This window comes from Epinephelus moara, chromosome 12 (assembly GCF_006386435.1).
Source record: "Epinephelus moara isolate mb chromosome 12, YSFRI_EMoa_1.0, whole genome shotgun sequence".
Taxonomy (NCBI): domain Eukaryota; kingdom Metazoa; phylum Chordata; class Actinopteri; order Perciformes; family Serranidae; genus Epinephelus; species Epinephelus moara.
The window spans coordinates 13,146,285-13,165,288 of record NC_065517.1 but is presented as its reverse complement, the minus strand read 5'-3'; the positions used below and the strand labels follow the sequence as shown (position 1 = coordinate 13,165,288).

General features: G+C 40.2%; 1 protein-coding gene across 1 annotated transcript in view; it reads left to right on the top strand.

Annotated features, from left to right (window-relative positions):
- cnksr3 (cnksr family member 3) overlaps positions 1-19,004 on the top strand; it is a 51,221-nt gene that overhangs the window by 12,040 nt on the left and 20,177 nt on the right. Inside the window, exons 2-5 of the mRNA XM_050059010.1 lie at positions 4,319-4,482; positions 11,134-11,336; positions 13,555-13,642; positions 16,635-16,676. Coding sequence (XP_049914967.1) covers positions 4,319-4,482; positions 11,134-11,336; positions 13,555-13,642; positions 16,635-16,676 — 497 coding nt within the window. The remainder of the gene's footprint in view (positions 1-4,318; positions 4,483-11,133; positions 11,337-13,554; positions 13,643-16,634; positions 16,677-19,004) is intronic.

Genomic DNA, 19,004 nt, shown 5'->3' with positions numbered 1-19,004 from the left:
AATGTTCAAAATGTGGAATGAGAAAAATGTTTCAACTGTCACATAAATTAATGACATTTTATTTCTCACGAGAACATTGGATCCAGCTCTGGATGTTGGCGCTGTGCTGGACTCAGAAAACGTATTTATTTTATATTTCAGGTTATCCCAAAGTGTAAATGTACATCTTTACCTTGTGTTTTTTTTTTCACCCAATTGAAAACATATCTACGAGAGAGTATGCTTTCATTTGTTTAAAGAAATAAGATGGACTGCCATGACTTGAGCAAACAGTTGAAGCTGGTGAATTTGGACAGGCAGGGAGGCTTGGCCCAGCATTGTCATGCTTTCATTAGCAGGTGATTTGGCTGTCGCGTGACATTTAGCCGACCCTGCTGTGCCGCTGAGAGATTATCGGCCTCCTCGGGTGTCAGTAATGTGATCCAGGCTGTCGCCAACACATTCCTGATGACCACAAACTCTCACCAGCCGCTGTCCGACTTTGACAAAACAGTGAAAGGAGTTTTGTTTGAAATGTGTTCATATTTTGAGCATCAAACCTTCTGCTGTGGAGTTTAGAGGGGTGTGTTTAAGGCAGGGAGTTTGAATATTTCTCTGAGGAAGTTTTAGAATATCATGAAAGTTTGCATCTGGGCATCTTTCCATCGACATGTAGGAGCAGAACATGTTTGCTGACTTGTGTCACAAGTTTGTTGCAGCAGCTCAGCTGGAGTAGAATCCAAAACAAGCTAGTGAAGAAGGAGATCTTTAGTGTGTAAACTCAGGGCTGTTGATATTAATATGCAGTCATTTGTTCCCCCTTTTATTTGTTAGTCGTCATGACATCTTGCCTTTTTGCATTACATGTGACGAAGCTGACATAAAGATTTTATTGAGATTAAGAAAACAATATTTAAACATGCATCATTGCTGCCAAAAAATCAGTGAAAATGAAGAAACATGGTGAATAACTTTTCCACAAGAGAATGTCCAAAAGCAGCTTGACCAGTGTTCCAAATTGTTTTGACATGTGCACTTACTCAATCCCAAACATTTACAACAATATTCAAACCAGGAGAAATCTGTAGTTTTAATCAAGGGCTGTGTCATTTAGTCACCATCGCCACCAGTCAATGGCATCATAACTTCTTTGTGCATGTGTCAGTGTTGTGGTTGTCTGACAGAAACTGTCATAAACTGATTTTTTATTTAGTTTGAAGCCACATTTTTATTTAGATCTTGGTCATTTTTAACTGTATGTTTTAACAGATTTTAGTCATTGGTGGCCTGGATCTTACGTTATCAAAGAAACAAGTTGAGCAAATGTTAGCGGCAGCTCGGCTCCAGTCCCTGCTGTGCCAAACTGCATCAGAGAAACACTGTTTTTTGTTGTGAAACTGCTTTATTTTGTGTTTTTACGTTAAAATGACAGGGTCAGTTTGTTTTGTATTAGAGGAGACCTCTGTGAATAATTCGGCTCCCGCTAAAACCCCTGAACAATAAACACTGAAGGAATTTAACCTAGAGAAAGTGACTGCATTGACGGCATTGCTTCGTCTTTTGTTACTGTTTTGAGAAGAAAATGACATTTGTACGTTCATAAAATGTCAGGCAATCACAACTTCCCAGAGCCTGGGGTGATTCTGATGTCTTAATTTGTCTGACCAATGGTCCACAACCCCAGAATAAGTGTATAAGAAACACAAAAGCATCAAGATTCACATTTGAGGAGCCAGAAACAGAGAATGTCTGGGCCTTTTGCTTTATAGATGACTTTAATGATCGTGTGCTAATCAATCAGTTCACTAATGTAGATTTCTTAGTCCGTCTGCCGAAGATCAAAATTTCACAAAACTAAGAGCCAAAATTGCTTCATTAAAAAGGTTCATTTTTTACCCTGCGTTGTTTTAACTTTCAAACATAAAGACATTTTGCTCTTCATTGTGATCAGAGGTGTGGGCTGGCGACAACACAGAGGTGTCACATCAGCAGTTAGTTAAAGAGGAATGTTTCCTCCCTGCTGTCAGCGTGACTGTCGGCCATCTGTCGTCCTGCATGTCCGTCTGAAGACAAACTGGAGTCATAGAGTTTCTTCGGGACACTTTAATGACCACATGCAGGGGCAGTTGTTTTCTTCTCCACTGTTCACACCAGCTCAGGCATTTTGTTGGCCAACTGATCCAGCCTGCTGCTAAGAACTTCACAACATCTGCCATTTGGTGGACACGGTAGTGCAAAAGCTCTCTCAAACTAGCATGCATTTTAGTTCACTTCAGAAACAAACATGATGTATAGATATGTAAATCTGACAATAATTATTTTAATAGCTTAGACCCGTATGCACCATAAAAAGGTATGTGTATATATACATGCTTTAGGCTGCCCTTGTTTTATACAGTATATAGGCCCGTTTCCACCGCAGGAACTTCGGGATAATTTTATGGTGCCGGGGCTGTTGGTGCGTGTCTCCACTGCAGGAACCACCCCCGAAGGACAGAGTTCCGGAACTTTTACAGGGGCTAAACAAGTCCCTGCCTCGGAGTAGGTACTCAGAACGGCCCCGAGAAACTCCTGGCTGGGGCTTGGGGATTACTTGGTGCTGATTGGATATACTCAAGGTGGGATGTGACGTTTTGTAATTAATGTCATAGGGGGTCCCTGCTCCGTCTCTCTCTCAGCCAAAACCTCTGAAAACCTCTGTTTTAAAGCATTACAATAAGAATTAGTGAACCTGAGGCTACTATAAATAGAGCAGATTTTACAATTAAAGAAGTTTTTCAATGCTGGAAAGATGGTCTTTTCATAAGACAAGGCTGTCAGTGTAGTAGAAAAACACAAATACCTAGTTAACAGAGAAAAAAGGCTGTAGCATTTGCTTTTGCACAAGAAGCAGAAAACCTACAACAACCAGAATGCACTGCGGCCACACCAAAACAATACGCCGAGAGTGAAAATCTGATATTACAGCTAAACAGAGCAATGAAATATGTTTCTGAAGACATTAATCATATTAGTTAAGATGAATCCTTGTTCTAATCACTAATGTGACCTGCTACAATGTAAACAAAGATGCAAAATATTTTATGAATTTCACACAATCTTCAGTGTCTCGGCCATTTACGAACCAAACACATGCTAATTCTCACCGAGGTGAACACACTGTCTGCTTGTACTGATGTGTGTCAGTAGAATCGTGTGGCGGATGCTGGTTGATGCTCTTCCATTGATCCAGCGGTGAGAACTCTTTTATCTCGTCTCCCGCTGCTGCCTTTCACAGAGAGGTCACAGGTCAGAGTTCAGGGTTGGGCAGAGAGTGGCGCCACTGGAGCTGATGGCGTCTTGCTCAAAGTCACATGATGTCATGGGGATTGAAGGTGGGGTCCTGCCCGTCTAGGGCGGTCCAGGTCTCCTCCGCTGGTTCTGCAGGATGGATTCGTTAAAGAAGCTTTGACGTTTTTGTTTTATGTTGAAATTCAGTAGAATTTTTTTTAAAAAGAAGTGGGCGTTAGTTAGTTTGCATTGATGCTGAATAAATGAAGAAGTCGAATTTTGGATATTTCCATCCAAGTGTCATTTGGATTTCAGTTATCTCTGATGAAGATTAGTTTTGGCATTTTTGTAAACTTCATGAAGTTTCTTGACCCCCAAACAAGAGCTACATACAGCAAATTAAAAAATATAGAGAGTTGATGGTGATAAATGAGAAGGATCAAACCCGGGACCTTCTTTGTGTAGGACTGTCTGTCTAAACCCAGAGTGATCCTGAGGGGAGGCGTGGTGAGGTGGCAGGGTGGTGTAAAAGCTGTGATGGATCAGCAGGAAGAGTCAATAAGTCGGTGTTGACTCAGCAGCTTTGTTTGCTGTCAAACTTGAATGGATCATAACAGGCTTCCACTGAAACTCAGCTGCTGAAAGAAAACTCTGTCTTAGTATCGTTTACTCTCTCACACGTGTGCAGAGCTTGTCATCTTCATCCTCTCTATGAATATGTTCTTTTGCTTATTGAAATAAGGGTGGCATGGTGGTGCAGTTGTTAGCATTATTGCCTCACAGCAAGAGGGTACCTGGTTCGAATACAGGGTGGGGGTGTCAGGGTGGGTTTCCTCTGGGTGCTCCGGCTTCCTCCCACAGTCCAAAGACATGCAGGTTGATTGGTGACTCTAAATTGGCCGTAGATGTGAACATGAGCGTGAATGGTTGTCTGTCTCTCCTGTGATAGTCTGGCAACCTGTCCAGGGTGTACCCTGCCTCTCAAGTGCTTTCCAAAAGTCGTATCTCTCACTTTACTCTTCCTTTGGTGTCCCCTCTCAGTGTGATGTGTCTCTGTCTGTCCCTTCAGGTCTGGATGACAGCTTGCAGCAGTACATCCCGTCCTTCCAGGGGCAGCAGGTGGACGGGGAGAAGCTGCTCAGGATGTCCCACCAGGAGCTGCTGTCTCTGGGCATGTCGCGGGTCGGACACCAGGAGCTGGTGCTGGAGGCCATGGATCTGCTCTGCGCACTGGTCAGTAACCAGTGACGTCTTCGAACAAACTTCATCCTTGTCAGAGTCTTTCTTTAGGATGAATATCAGTGGGGTAACATCAAACTAAACCTCACAGTTCAGTATGTATGTTTGTGTATGTATAATGTTGCCATGGAGACAGTGAGTGAGCCGTGGGCTACAACTTTTTTTCAAGCCGCTAATTGTGTACCTTCTAGTCAATTTACACTATGAAAAGCCACGCTGAAGTAGCTATAGCAGTTCCTGTTTGCACTGTAACCATGCAAACAGACAACTATTACTGGATTACTTATGATACTGAAGAAAAGTTAAAAACGTTATTGTTCTCAGGCAAGTGCTACATTTATAAGCAGCGTCTTTGTTCTGTGATTTCTAATCAGATTTATGGACATTTCAGTCAGTGCTTGAAAAACTCTAGGTTTTACGGCACCTTCACGGCGTAATGGTCCTAAGGAGGGTTATGACGCAAGATCTTAAGTCATATGAAGCATCATTTTAATCTAACAGTATGTGCATAATTTGACTCTGACACTAAGTAGAGAGACATAAAATGCTGCAGTCAGCGCAAAGGGTTAAATCATGCTTAACTCTATGTGCTCTAGAACAGCAGCCAGATCCACAGGGATGAAAACTCCTGCGGCTGGTGATAGTTTCTTTGTCTTTGTTTGAATCTGCAGTCAAAGGCTGCTTGTGTGACTCACTCTGCTACAGACTCTTTCTGCAGTGTCATCACTAATGAATTCATATGTTTAATGTAGCTGTTTACAGACAAATACTGTCACATGACTTGTCTTCAACAGTGTCTACGTACGGTTTTTGTCCGATCCACTGCTCTTTCTTCAACGCTGTACACTGTCCCGATGATTCTACCTGTATGGGCAGGGCACACTTGACAAGTATGATTTAGCTAACACTCAACAACCAACAAACTGCCACAGCTTTGTAGGTGAATCTCAAAGTTCTGTTCACCACACACTGAGACATAGACAGGAGTTATTCTTAGTCCTGTACCAAACCCAAACATCTGTGTTCTGTTACACCCCAAATAAATATTTGAAGCAGCACAAAGCAGCTTCACACACACTGCTGACCTCAAGTTGCAGTAAGTTATCTGATTGTTTTAGACCTCAGAAGCCACCAGAAATGCTGTAACATCAGTAGCCTGCAGTCAGCATGGTGATGTTTACCAAACCTGCAGGTCTGTGGTCACGTTATACCCAGTGGAAAGTAAAAGAACATTATCTCCCCCCCCCCCTGTGGACAGAGATGAGTACATGCATACACATCACAAACAACACAGCTTTTTCATGGTACATATCACCTCTCCTGCTGACAACAGCTTGAGAGCAACAACAACTTTTCTAAATGTGTGACTACGTCGAAACTGAGCATCCGGCTCATGAAGTAGCTCCGTGTCCATCACATGGTCTGATAGCATTAGTTTATACTGGTCCTGGCTCTCATGCAAGAGAATGTGCTGATGTAAATAAAATGCACTCTGTTAAATCTTTATCAGATCTGGCAACACGCCCACACTGCTGGCTTTAATACTGCTACACTGTAAAAAGAAAAAACATAATGTGCCAAAGGTTTTTGCAGAAAACTAAGTATTCGTGAATGTATTTAAAATGTTTTGTTTCATTGTTCAAACTGAAACTAAATTATGTTGAATATCACCGGATGTCCTCCTAATACATGTTAAAAACAGTACAAGCTATACTCCGTCAAACCAACTAAATTATCTGAAAACGGTCTGTCACAGATTGTCTTCAAAGAATTAAAACATGAACAACCGCATTTAAGATATAACATGGCAAAATGAAAAAAGTTCCACATTAAAAGGCAAATGAGGAATTTCACAAAATGCCCTCGTGTTTTTAAATGTTTTAAGTATTTGATCTCAGCTGCAGCCAACACTTCCTGACAAGAGCCAAACATTTCTTGTCAAACAGCTCTTGTTCAAACCAGTAAAAGTGTTGACCTGCAGACAGAGCCCCACAGTCAGCTGTTTATGAGCTCTGACTGTCTGTGTCACAGTGAAAAGGAGGATTTACAGTCAGCGCTGAGGTTTCATGGTGTAACTGAACTGAATGGGATCCAGCAGCCTTTTTTTAAATGGAGCCTGACACTCTGCTATCACCGCTGACAAACAGTGAAAATAAAAGGAGCACAGAGACAGTTATCAGACATACTACTACTGTTTAAAGCTTAGTGAATCATTTATTCTTAAATCCACCATTATCAGCATTACTCCAGGGTCATTAAAGTCAGTTTATCTGACATGTGGCAGATAACTTTATTTGTTTATTACAAGGGAAATGGCTTAAAAAGTTCACTTCAAACATCTAAAGGAATCTGGACATTATGAACAGATGCAGATCACTTTAGGGAAACAGATCCTAAAATCTTACACCCTATTTTAGGTGTAAGAATGAATGATGGTTATAGGGGCATTTTTTGCAGTGTGGGACTTGTCCAGAAGTTGTCAGTCATTTAATCAGTGTGTGAAAAATGTGCTAATGGGGTGAGATAAGGTTGTGTCTGATATGACTCAACTTGCCGCAAGTGAAACTGGTGACATTATCTTGAAATGAGGCAGATGGACTCGATCTAACGGTCCTCTGGTTCTTACTGTACTGTACAAGTAGTCAGGTCTGTACTTTACTTTAGGTCAGTGGTTCCCAACTGGTTCCAACTGGTCCAGAGTGCAGACCTGCATGTCTGTGGACCATGGCATGACACAGAATTACACTAAAATATTGCCAAATAGCCTAAAGGTTAAAGGCCATGGAAACAATGACCCATATCCTACATTAACACAATATATACTTCCAAAGGGACCAGTTTTGATTATTTACTTCACATGACAGGATTCTGTGTATGCGTTTTTAATTGTGACTACCAATTGTTGTAAATTTAATGAAGATTAATGTTCAGTTTCACCTCTCTCCTTCTGTCCATTCACATGCTCTCTCTTTTCAACAAACTGGTTAAATGACATTTAAATACGTTTTTTACCACTAGATAGACAGTCTTTTCATAAAACTAGGCTGTCTATGCAGGAGAAAGATGCAAATACTTTTGAAATTGGTGCAACATAACCAGAGAAAACAGAAAAAGGACTGTGTCATTCACTTCTGCTCACAATGGTACAAATCCTGCAACGACCAGAATGCACTGCGCCACACTGGACCAATAAATGCCCCTGCTGGTAGGTGATGCAATGCAAACTCATCCGTTTGAGACAAGTGGCAACCTCTGGGGTTCAAAATTGAAGCCAATACAGGAGTGCCAGAAGCCAGTCAATCCCCATAGACCCCCATGTTGAGATGCCCAACTTTATAGCAGAAATAAACATGTTTACAGCCTGATACAAAAAAAACAGTTTTTATCTCTACACCTAATTTCAACTGTACAGGATGAATTCTTTTTTTATAACTCACCTGTTTACTTTTTATTAAGGCTTAAAGTTATGCATAATTAAGGGCAGGCCACTTTGAGTGACAGGCTGTCCACTGATAGTGTCATCAGGTTACCACAGTTCATTTATACTAGCCACATTGTTCAAAGCTGGTTGAAAATCATAGAAGTAAATCAGTGTTGCTCAAGTTACTGAAACTTAGTTATTAGTTACAGTTATTAGTTACTTCAAATTCAAATACTTCTCTCAAAAGTAATTGACTTACTTAACCAATTATTGCATATAGCAATTAGTTATTAGAGTAAGTAACTTTTGTGCTGCCTTTTAAATTTAATTCTCTTTTTTAGGCACACATAATTATATTATTTGTGTTGCTGTGGAATAGTGTGGGACAAAACAACTGTCAAATTTTATCTATGAATGTACCCATTATCACTATGAGGAGAAATAATACGTTGAACACAGTGCAAACTTGATACATTTTGATAGGCCTATTTATTGCAGCCTGCACAGGCCTTTAAAACCAACTCCACAAGTCAGTTTTCAATATTCTTTGGAGAGTAAAATGAAATAATAACTGTTTCTCAGACATTTGTCAGTAATTTTTTTTATCACGATAAGGCCTAATGAAATGAGAGTAATAAAAGTTACTTAAAAAATTATGAACACTGATGTTTATTCTTTAACCTTAACAGTAATTCAGTTCCTGCAAATAGACTCCTCCTCACCACTACAGGCCTAATTTGTCCTTGATCTTAAGGAGTGAAAAATAATGTCCATATTTCCAGGAAAGCAAATCAGAACAAAATTCTTAAGAAGCTTGACCGAGTCATTACATGTATTGCGACGTCCCAAGGTTGGGTCACAAGTGATGCACCGGACGTCCTGCAGGTCCTGCATCATCTTGAATTATGTTGACTTAGCAATAACTTACAGAAACATGGCATGCAATAGTCCACCTTCCACCTACTTTTCCCCTGCCTTTGTCTGTCTCAAACACACACAAACACAGACACACACACTGAACAAGACAGAGGGGCTGAGGGCAGCATACCTGAGCAACACATCACTATGGGTGACACTTGATAATTACAGTGAAGAAATCTGAGGAATAGGCTGTGCTTGTCAGCTATGTTCAAGACAAAAGTAACAAGTAACGAGCCCATTTAAATTTCAGTAATTGTAATCAAGTCATTTATCTTAAAAAGTAATTAGTTACATCATTAGTTACCGCCAAATGTAGTAGAATTATAGTAATGCATTACCTTGTAACATGTTACTCCCAATGCTGCATTTAATAAATGTTGATATCACTGACTTCACAGAAATGCCAGGTCACTAAAGTGCTTCAAGTCAAACCCCAGTGTGGATGAGTATCATGAAGGTGACTCGACTGATGCTCACTGACTTGTGAACGAAGTTAGAAAAACCTGATAAACCTTTATTCATATGTATCAAAATCTTCTAAATTCAAGGTTCACTTACTAGCTTTTTCCAGGGCTTTTTGACCTTCTTCAGCGAATGGAACTATTGAGGGTGTCAGTATGAGATCCAAGTACAGAACTTGGACATGACATCAGACTGCACTGAATAGATCTTTCATCAGCGGCAGCTCGAGCTCTTTAGGGAGAGTTTTCCTGTCAGACTCAATGGAAGGTCAAGGGACGTTTTTGTGGATATTTTTTGCAGCACAGAGTTGAATTTACTGCACTCTTGTGTGGAGCAGGAAACAGATGTCACCCCTCCCACCTGTCAGAAAGACCCCCCACCCTTCCCCTGACACACACACAAACACGCACACACACATTCAAACACAGTAGAGGAAGAGCCGTTGCAGTGTTGTTTCTGCAGCAGTTTCCGTTGGCTGTCAGATGATCAGTTTTCCACCTGAGACTCATTCAGTGGAGCAGGAGGCACCTTCAAACTGCCCTGCTTTATTATCTGATTTTTAAGAACAGAGTCATGCTGTTTAGATTGCTCAGTTAACAGTGGAGCCCTGCATGTAGCACAGGTATCTGAGGGCCCTTGTGTTGTAAGAAGTGCTACAGAAAAAACAAGTCTCCTTGTTACGGAGAGTTATTTCTTCAGTATTTCAGTATAAAAGGTTTTGATTTTTAATTATTTCTTTGGGTACTTGGTGAACTGAAGATAGACTCACAAGTGTGTTTTGTCAGATAAACAGACAGATTCTGCCTGTGTCACTCCAACAAAGGTCTAACTAAACTAAACTTTACATATCTGATCATTTGACTTCCAAAATGATCTGAAAGTTGACCTGAAACTTGATATGACCTCTGTCAGGTGTCATGTTTTGTTAAGGTGAATGTATGTTTCTTTTTACAGTGCAGTCAGTCGACAGGTGTGATGTCAGGTTGGCTGCAGATGTTTTTATTGGCTCTGAGCGTCGCAATGCCTCAAACATCTGGGCTGCCTCAGGCGAGCCAGCGCGTTCATGCTATCAGCTGACTGAGAGAATATTTTATAGATCTTAAAGGGCAAGTGTTAACAGAATCTGATCAGCTGCTGTCATTGATAAGTCTGAAAAACCCATCCAAAAGTTACCAGTTAGGGTCAAGTCATATGTGTCCTGATCCACATATGACTTCACGTGTTGTGTGCTGTTAAAGCTCAGACATTTATCAATTGATTGGTTGGCTTTTTGGTGCAGTGAACAAGCAGCGTCTTTCTTTGCTCTGTCTCTGTTTTTCTTACTATGGTGACCAAAGACCAGAGTCCTTATTGAGCATTAATTTCTGTTGATAACCATTATTGATTGTCATCAATGTTCCTGTTCACCATCACACCAGCTTACTTTGGGTTTGGATTTAGTCTGAGTGACACTGACGCAGTGTGGAATATTTTGTTTTCATCAGATCATCGCCATGGTGACTGGTTTGTAGGAATGTGCGTGTGTGTTTTGGTTTTGGGGGATGGGGTGTTGTTGGTAAGGCGTCATGAGAATGTCCTGATCAGCAACATCCCTGTGTGTGATCTATTTAAACGTTCTAAAACCAATCAAATCTTTATTTAAGTAGTATTTTAAAATCAATTGTAAAGATTACTTGAAGCCAGAGAAGCCTGTAGGCCTAATGTTCTTCCTCTTAATTAATAATTGTGCCCACTGCAGCTTTAGCACATAAGATTCTTATGTATTGATAATGCGATTGTTATTTTTAAAATGTATAGTTGTTGTATTTAAAACATGTTTTTTTTTTTTTAATTTTGGACAGAACTACGGTGTGGAAAAGGACAACCTGAAGACTCTGGTGGGGAAGATGAGAGCAGCGCACCACAACCTGAACAGCGCAGTGTCGCAGCGCAGGAAGAACCCCGCCTACCACAGCAAAATCTCTCATCAGCCCTCCAATGAGTTCCTGACTGCCGTGGTTGAGCTGATTGGAGCTGCCAAGAGCCTGCTGGCCTGGCTGGACAGGTAGACACAAACAGTCTACTGAGAGTTTGGAACAATTGATGTAGAGTTTACACTAGACTTGTGTCATCTGAATGGCCTGGGGGAGCTCTCTGATTCTCTAGGTGTGTAAGAGAAACAACAAAAGAGTGTCAAAATACACCATCCTATAACTTTCACTCTTACACACATAGTGGCTGTACGAGTGCTGGTCCTTGGTAACGTGTGTTGTCTGTCAGCTGTCAGTGCGTCTCTCTCAGTCTGCTGTTTGACTCCTTCAGGTTTTTCTTAGCTTGTATGAGCTTGAAGAACATTCCTGCTCTCTGTAGCTGCTAAACACAAACACTGACAAGTTTCTGCACTGACGCTCATAACACACCTGACACCTGTCGTGTGTCAAATCTCGCATACTCAAACACCTTCAATGTTTCGAGTTCGATGCATTTTATTAAATCTGAATGTAGGGTGAAATCCAGATCATTGAAATCTAATTAGGTTCAGATTTCTACATTTGTAAGTATTAAACAAGAACTTAAAGGTTCAGTCGAGATGTTGAATCACCTTTTGGTGGCTACGAAGGCACTGAGTCCAATCATACCCCTTTTCCAACAACATGGAACCGGTTCTGTTCTGGTTCCTGCACCAAATTTTGAACTGTTTGGAGCAGCGTGGACAAAAAATAAATCAGTTGTCCTTGATGACATCAGTAGGCGTGTCATTTTCTACAGGTTGGAAAGAGAGGATGGAGTCTTGGAGATACTAGTCTTCCACGTCTTCTTATCATTAGTTGTTCATGTTTGTTTTTTGGATAAAAGCAAATATCTGTAATAATAGTACAAAAGTTTGCAGGACGCCAATGTGATCTGCCATCTTGCTACAACTGTTTATATAGGTCTGTGTTTTATTGTGGTTCTGCTCAAACTAGTGTAAATGTGGGCCGGTTCGCTAGATATCACCAAGGTTCCAAAAATCTTGAACAGAGTCAGTTCAAGAACCAGAGATAATTTGGTGAGAAAGGGGTATTGATGCTCACAACCTGTAGCTGCAATGTGAAAATGAGATAAGTTGCAGAATTGAAATGAAAATTGAAATGAAATGTTGATTAAATGTATCTTGCCAGCTGGCTTGTATGACATCCCATATCAGAACTAAATAAATAAGTTAAGTTTAAAATATGGTTATAATGTGTTTAAAGGTTTATAAGGGAGATTCTGACTCCTGAAACTGAGTTTTACTGTCCGCTGTAATGTAGTGGCGAAGAAGTAAGAAGTAGCATAGTCAAAAACTTACGTAACAGATTTAAGTACAGTACTTGAGTACATGTACTTAGTTACATTCCACCATTGCTGTCTGCATACTTCTTGCTTTGACAAATGATCTTTGGTTGAGAACAGACACCAGCCTGCAGAGAGAACATTAATCACACAACCAAGTTTCATTTCAATTTGTTGGCAAGTTATTATTGGAGTTACCATTAATTAGCAACAGCTGGTAAAACCTGCTGATGGTCATGTATGTCATTTCAACTAGGGCTGCAAATAACAATTATTCCTGATTATTCAGTTAGTTGTTTAGTCTAAAAAAATGTGAGAAAATGGTAAAAAAAAAAAAAAAAAAAAAAAGACAATCAGTGTTTCCTAAAGCCCAAGATGACATCCTCAAATATCTTGTTTTGTCCATAGCCTTAAATTATTCAGTTACTGTCATATAGGAGTAAAGAAAGCCGAATATATTCACACTTAAGAAAGTTAAGACTCTTTTTCCCTGGCTGAAGAATGAGGAGAGTGACACCCTGGTGGCTTGGGGCTTAAGACACTGACGATGAACCACAATGTCACCAGTTTAAATCCAGCTACTGCCTAATAAAGACATAAATTGTCCAAATGATTATTCAGTAAGACATAGAGAGGAGAATATGAGTCTTTACCATCCACTGTTTCACCTTCAGGACATCTGCTCTTTGTATAACTTAAATACAGAGCACTATGAAACACTGCATGAGTGTGAACCTATAATATGTGTATCAATAGATCAGACCCTTATCTTTTTAGTCATCGTGGTCATGTTCAAAAATAATGTCCAGTCATAAAAAATACTTAGACACAATGCCTGGGTGTTTGTCAGCCCAAACAGAACCTACGATCAGAGCCCAACTCTACAGACTCCTGACAGTAACAGCATAGGGTTATGGTTTTTATACAGGTCACTTCACCGTAACCAAACCAATGTTGTCTCTCTCCAGGACTCCTCTGACGAGCGCCAACGACTTCACCTCTACCAAAAGCAGAATCATCCAGCTGTGTCTGGAGCTCACCTCCACCGTCCAGAAGGTCAGTGAGGCTCAAACATCCCTCTGCTTATGTTCAGACTAAACATTCATCTCTGAATCTGATGCTGAAAAGCCTCAGATGTTTTCTGTGTAAAGCCTCTTTTGATAAAGGGACAGCAGAAACAGAAAGAAGGCCATGACTTCTCATGTTGTGACCCCCGGGCCTGTTTATTTTCAGGCTTTGATGACGATGATGATGAGCCAGATATCCTCTGTTTACATGTTCAAAGTCTGTTTGATGGCGACTCCCTTGCAGATATCAGTGTTACCAAAACAAGCCGGAACAAGAGAGTCTTTACATTTTATCTTGATAATCTTTTGATCAGCATAATTTTTGATTTATCACCAGCATCTTCTTTTAAATATTTAAAGGAGCGCTAACCAATTTTTCCATCTATTGATCAATGAAAATATTAAATCGCTTTGTCTCTTAATAATGGCACATAGTAGCTACTTTAACTTGTGGTTACATTGGCTAAACATGGCAGTAAACAGCAGCCTTTACGAGATGTTCGTTGTGTTTAACTTTACAAGTCATTTAGTGGGGAGGTGTGATTATTCTACTTGGTGTAAAATACTGTCTCCACTTTTTATGAAACAACCCAAACAAACCCCGTAAAAATAAGACCGATGATTCCAACAGAAACAAAAGAAAAAGCCCAGGTGAAATTAGGAAAGACGGTTTTCAGGACAGTTGCAGTTGGACATTTTTTACAGCGTGTCACCTCCCTGCATGCGATTGCAGAGTTTTGTTCAGCGCTGCTGAGGCGTCACCCCGCCGCGCTGTCATGCAATCATCCTGTCAGCCCGTTTACAGGGAGCTGTTATTTCACCGACCGCAGGAGGAATCCTCTCAGTGTCTCTGGGAGGCGTTCGCGGTCCCTCCCTCTGGTTTCACTCTCATGTAGGCTGTCATTTCTCAAATATTTGTTTTCCCGCTGATTCTTCTCTTTTTTTTTTCTTTCTCTCTGTTTACCCACACTCAGTTATCCACACAAGCAGACTTCTGAGAAGGAAAGCTGTCTCATTTGATATAATGGGAAATTCTACCTCTTCTGTATCAAGCAAAACATTTATTTTCAGTTTTTTTCCAGGTGTCTGTATATTAAATGTGATGTAGTACACATCTGCACTACAAAAAAAGCAAAACCAAAAGTGTGTCTCTCAATAATTTCGGACTACATTATTCCTTTTAAATTCCTCTTAAAATATCTTCATAATTAGATAAAACTGTTTCCCAGTCAGTCTCCATTCTGCATGTCCCTTGTTTTCCACTAAAGCTAGAGAATGTAAAACCTGCACCCAGTTTGTGCCTCTCACGTAAGCTGTCATCATGACATTTAAGTCACGTTGCATCAAAGATAAATCCTTGGCGATCTTTCAAGAATTGCCAAATGTCTACATTTTGGAGGCATTTCCAGAACCATCTGGATTGTAAAACAGTCAAGGGACTCTGCACAGATTTTACTCATGGAGTACAGTTTAGTTGTCACGTAGAGTTATGCTTTAGTTTGTGAAAACAGTTGTGTAATGTCTCCCGTGGCTCTGAAGGAGCTTTCAGAAGTTGTTTTTTTTTTCTTTTAGGGAAGACCTATGCCACTTCTGCCTACCATCTTTTTTGGAGTACCAACATGGGAAAAAAAAATATTTTCTATAATGCAGCTAATGAATTCATTATTTTATTCAAATAGTAAGAAGGGCCTTTGAGGTAAAAGCTTCAAAGCAGCAAGACGTTTTGTAGAAGTGGAGATGAAACACTGAACAGTAGGACTGCGGTTTGTTTGACTGCATTTTCATATCTTGCCTAGGGTAAAATTCAAACTTGATATCCACTAAGATTTTGCCAGAAACTACACTGTATTTCACCATTTTGCCCGTTTCACCAGCAGGGCACAGCCATCTTACAACAAGCTAGCTGGTAACGTCATTGGGATAGTTGTTTACTGTGAACACTGACTAAAATACTGTACTTAAGACTACTTTAACTAGTGTTGATACAATAGAGTTGGAGTTTTGATGAGATACAACTTATCAGTGACAATGTTAAAAACTAATTGTCAATGCATATTAACCCAGTAAGTTTAAAAGGTTGAGTTATAGTAGTTCATAAGAGTGTGAGCATAAACACAAGGAGGCTGTAATGGCGGACTTGTGAGTGGTGACGAGAAACTGGTGACTACACAATTTCAATGTTTGGCATCTTGACATGTCAAGTCCTCGACAACATTCATAGTCTCACTTATCCATTTGTGAGCAACTGCCTTTTTTAAGACACATAAAGGCTTCCGAATTTATGAGTGGGGTATTTACTGACCTATTTTATGTCATAGAATAAAAACTGAAAGTTACTTATAAAACCAAAAAAATTCCAGTGACTCCGAGACAGGGGAAGCAGAAGTGCAAAAATGCCAGCTCCTCTCCGGGGTTATTCTACTTCTTCATTCCTGCAGCACTCTGTTGTCTAAATGTTGTACACTGCCAAGTATAAAAGTCCGATGGAGAATACCAAATTCCTTTAAGTTTGACTTCACGTTTCTGATGTTGACTCAAATCCAAAGTAAACCTCCATTAGTTTGAATAACATTTGTCTGCGCAGCTTCTGTTTGAAGTGAGGAAACCAGTTAAGAGTCTGTGGAGTCAAACAGTTTAATCAAATGGCTTTCTTTAATTATTTGCTGTGCTCAGAGTTTTACCTGTTTCTTTGTCTTGTCCTAACCCTCTTCAAAATAAAAGCACAAAATCAGAGGCACGCTTTAGTAACAAAACACAGCATATTATTTGTTTTACGATATAGACAGCTGTTTTTCCAATAATCTTTTATCCTACATCTAAACTAGTGTTTTAAAGTAGGAGTACCCCTACTACAGAAGCATAAGTTCTCACTTGTCTTGATTAGAAATGCAGATGTTTGGATTTTTATTTAGGATTCACGTGTTAGGGTTTTTTTTTGCAGTGACTTCCATCAGTCAGACTGTCTGTCTCTTTAATTGCAGAACTGCACTGTTTATGAGATAGAGGAGAAGATTCTGGAAGTGGTGAGTACCACTTCTCCTTTTTTCTCTGGTATGGATGTTTGGAGATGCTAATCGGAAACACACACACACACACACACACACACACACACACACACACACATTTCCTTTTCCTGTCTGTACTGAGTGTCCCGTGGTGTCCCGTGGTGTTCAGTGTGTGTGTGTGTGTGTGTGTGTGTGTGTGTGTGTTCATGTGAATTTGCAGATTTATTTATTCAGCTCAGGATCCACTTCCTGTCTTAGATAAGACTTCCTGTTGGTCGTCCTGTTGTTCTCAGAATACTGAATCAGCCGATGTTAGATCACTTTCCCTCCCGACAACCTTCTAATGTGACCTCATGACCTCTTACTCCCCTCTAGTGAGACCTCAAGGCTAACTTTAGTTGCATAAATTAACACTGGTACCACTGAAACTACACCCTGGTCTAGAAAAAATGCCGTCCTTGTGAGTATTCTGCAGCAGCGTAGAACCCCCCATGATGTCATAGACTGCTATATAGACAATGAATGGGAGCCTGATTTCGTGGACCCACAGAATGTATCTATATAGTCCGAATCACAATGTCTATTTACAGTAACTTCTGGGGTTGAAAATCACTGCGTCACATACATAAAATGAAATGGTGCTGAGCAAAAGCTGCCTATGTTAGTTTTTAGCCACCTAAAAATGGCCCACCAAAAACAAATAATATTTAGTGTGTAAGGTAAAGCAAGGCAAATATTCAACATAAGCATACACTTAAACTGATTTTAATTTAGTTTTAGGTGGCTGAAATACATTTTACTGTGGCCCTGTCTACAGCAGTACATGTTCACCATCCCTGCCAGTAGATTTTGGTTCCTCAAAGATGATAGCAAAGCAACATCAGATAGGCTGGACAACTGTGCTTAACTATATGTCTGTAAATGTTACAGTTATGGCTGAAAATGACAACAAAAATCATTAAGCTTGCAGATTGTACGCATCTCCACAACTGTAATCAACTGCCAGTTATCTACCTTTAGGCTGTTGTTGTTATACGGGATGTCGCAGTGATTCGGTCTAGACTCAGAACAGTCCCCTGGGTGCTGTCAGTGTTATCTGTAACATCTTTCCCAGTTCATTGCCTATGGAGCGGCACCAGACTTTAAACCCTATGACATCACAAATTTGAGTTTTAGGATGCTAGTTTTTGGATTTGGGAGAAATTTGTCATGTTGATAAATATTTTTGGACTTTCTTGAACCATAGAAATGTATGAATTTTGAAAATGGGCGTACTTTCCCTTTAAGTTAAAGATCTGAGTACTTATTCCAACATTGGATATGCACCATTTTTGATTTCTGTGTATTGCTTTTCTTCTTATCCTGATTTTTATATTATTTGTCACTAAAAACTAGCAATGTAGGTCTGTTTGAGGAGCTTAAGTTGTGACACATGTTGAGGTGTTTCAGTTACGCTTTGGTTCAGTTTGTTTGTCCAGGTGACAAAAGGGGAAACACTGCAAAGATAGATAAAGGAGCAGGAGCCCTGAGAACAAATCCCCCCTCTACACACACACACACACACACACACACACACACACACACACACACACACACACACTGTGTGGTTTCAAGGTTTGAGTCCATTTACAGTCAGTAATTAAACTGTTCTCCACCCCAGAGACAAGCATGAAATTTATAAACAAGCAATGAAAATCCCCCAAATTTTCAAATGAAAAGAAAAAGAAAGAATGAATTCTCTTGAGGAGTGTGTTTTTCTGGTTTACTTGTAATTTCCTGTTGGTTTATGTTTTCCTGATCACCTCCCTGCTTCCCATGAGACCGCAGCCCCCCCCCTGCCCTGCTGTGCTTCAGGGGTCTGTGTCTCCTCAGTGCGATGATAATACAAGGCTGTGTTCAGTTTGTGTAGGCCTCAGGCTCCAGGAAGATCCTCTTGTCTGTTGTTCAACAACAAAACCAGAAAAATACAGTTAGGCAACATTTAGAGCTTTAGGTGATGCTGCCCTGGTCTCTCAGGGGTTTGTTCGTCTATTTTTTTTCTTTTCCCTTTGTACAGAGAGTTCAGAGGTTAGGGACAGACCACTTTAGTGCCACAGCAGGTAGTGACTCAGCATTCTAAACTCAGCAGAACGGACACTCGTCATCATGGGAGGTAGAAACTGGCATGAGACCACTGTGCCGCCAGTGACTTCCTCCTTTTATATAAATTCAAATGCAAAACTCTTTGGAAGATTTATTTATAAGTTTAAAATTAAACTGACTTTTGAAAAGGTGTTTGATGGCTCCCTGAGGCTGTGAAACTCACTCAGTGTACAAATAAGTGTGAAGAGTGTCAGTACAAATAGG